Source organism: Formica exsecta, unplaced genomic scaffold (assembly GCF_003651465.1).
Source record: "Formica exsecta isolate Colony F162 unplaced genomic scaffold, ASM365146v1 scaffold556, whole genome shotgun sequence".
NCBI lineage: Eukaryota > Metazoa > Arthropoda > Insecta > Hymenoptera > Formicidae > Formica > Formica exsecta.
The window spans coordinates 156,923-158,402 of NW_021852808.1; the positions used below are offsets into that span (position 1 = coordinate 156,923).

At 41.3% G+C, this 1,480-nt stretch overlaps 1 protein-coding gene across 1 annotated transcript in view; it reads right to left on the minus strand.

The window, feature by feature from the left end:
• The window catches only part of LOC115242017 (carbonic anhydrase-related protein 10), an 8,759-nt gene that overhangs the window by 3,409 nt on the left and 3,870 nt on the right, over positions 1–1,480 (minus strand). Inside the window, exons 2-4 of the mRNA XM_029818019.1 lie at positions 1,063–1,176; positions 433–483; positions 5–327 (exon numbers count right to left, since the gene is read on the minus strand). Of these exons, the coding sequence (XP_029673879.1) occupies positions 5–327; positions 433–483; positions 1,063–1,126 (438 nt within the window). The 5' untranslated portion in view covers positions 1,127–1,176. The remainder of the gene's footprint in view (positions 1–4; positions 328–432; positions 484–1,062; positions 1,177–1,480) is intronic.

Here is a 1,480-nt window from a genome sequence, read left to right on the forward strand (position 1 = left end):
CAGCAGGAAAAGCGTGTCCATCGACGGTGTGTTCACTGCCGATGCGATCGTCTGCGCCGAAGTGCAGATGAATCTCGTGAAACTGATAACGATAACTGAGCGGACCGCCAGAGATATTGACGGGATGACGGGTGTCGTTCTCCACGGCAAATACCACGCTATGTCCGGTATTCGCCAGTACACCGTTAATTCTGTGCTTGTCTAAATGAAGCGGTTGTAAATTCGGGTCGAAAAGCAGTCGAGTAGGCTCGAGATTGACCGGTGATTGTCTTCGACCTTTGTTACAAAGCCACCATTCCGGGTTGATAAGACCCCAGAAGGCAGGACCTTTGAAAATGCGATTAATTTTTTTTTTTACAAGACAAATTAGACAATAAGAGGGGAATATTATCGGAATATTGATTCTAAAAACAATCGATTCGGATGTCTTACCGGAAATACCGTCGTACGTCCACCATTCCTCCCAGCTAACGGGTGTCGATTCTGCAAACGTTTCGTTATTAACGAGCATCATGATTTTCACGAGACACATCCGATAATTCGAAATAACTTTGTGAATACTGGATTAAATTATCGTTTCATGTTAAAGTAGGACAAAGGGCTCTTTGTGTAAATGGATTCGCATTAGGTAAATGTATCGGACTTCTTAATCACTTCTAATAGCACATTGTTACTCAACCAAAGAACCACAGCTAATCTTTTCGGAGGGAAACATTTTTTCAATGTTGAAGTTATACAAAATTTTAATCGTAATTGTAACAGCATATATAAAATATCGACTAATGTACGAATCTGTGTTAGAAAAAAAAAAATGATCAGATAATTTAAACTAATTTTTATATATACATATAAGAAACAAGTATATATATTTTTATTTTATATAATATAATTTTAATGTACTAAAAAACACAAGAAAATCTACTAACAAAGTAATTTTTATGGAACGGTAAAGAACCAGGTGAATAATGGAGATATGTCAAGATCTTTTTATACGATTCAAGATGAAATCTTACGTACTAAAAGAGAAGAAATATGATAACGTAGCAGTATTGACATGCGTACCTTGTATCAAAATGACAACGAACACTCCCCAGACACCCAGGAAGACGGAATTGAAGGGGGCCATTCCTAGCGCTGTGCGGTCTTTGTCAATTGAACATCATTCGGCTCGTTTTTCTGCGACAAAGAGAGAAGGAGAACCAGTTGATTCCCGGGCTGGGCTCGAGTGTGCTCGCGTGTCGCGCACCCTCTCACGTGTCCCACTGAGAGCCCGCGGAGGTCGCGACTTTCGCCCTCTCAGGTAACTTCAACAGCCTGAACCACCCACGAGAGACTCGACGAGCCCGGTAACTTTCTAGCGAGAGAAACTCGCCGATCCGCGATAACGTAATTGATCCGTCAACCGTGCCGTTCCCCTTCCTACCTTCGCCGAAAAAAAAAAAAAAAAAAAAAAAAAAAAACCCGAAACCCCCCCCTCGGG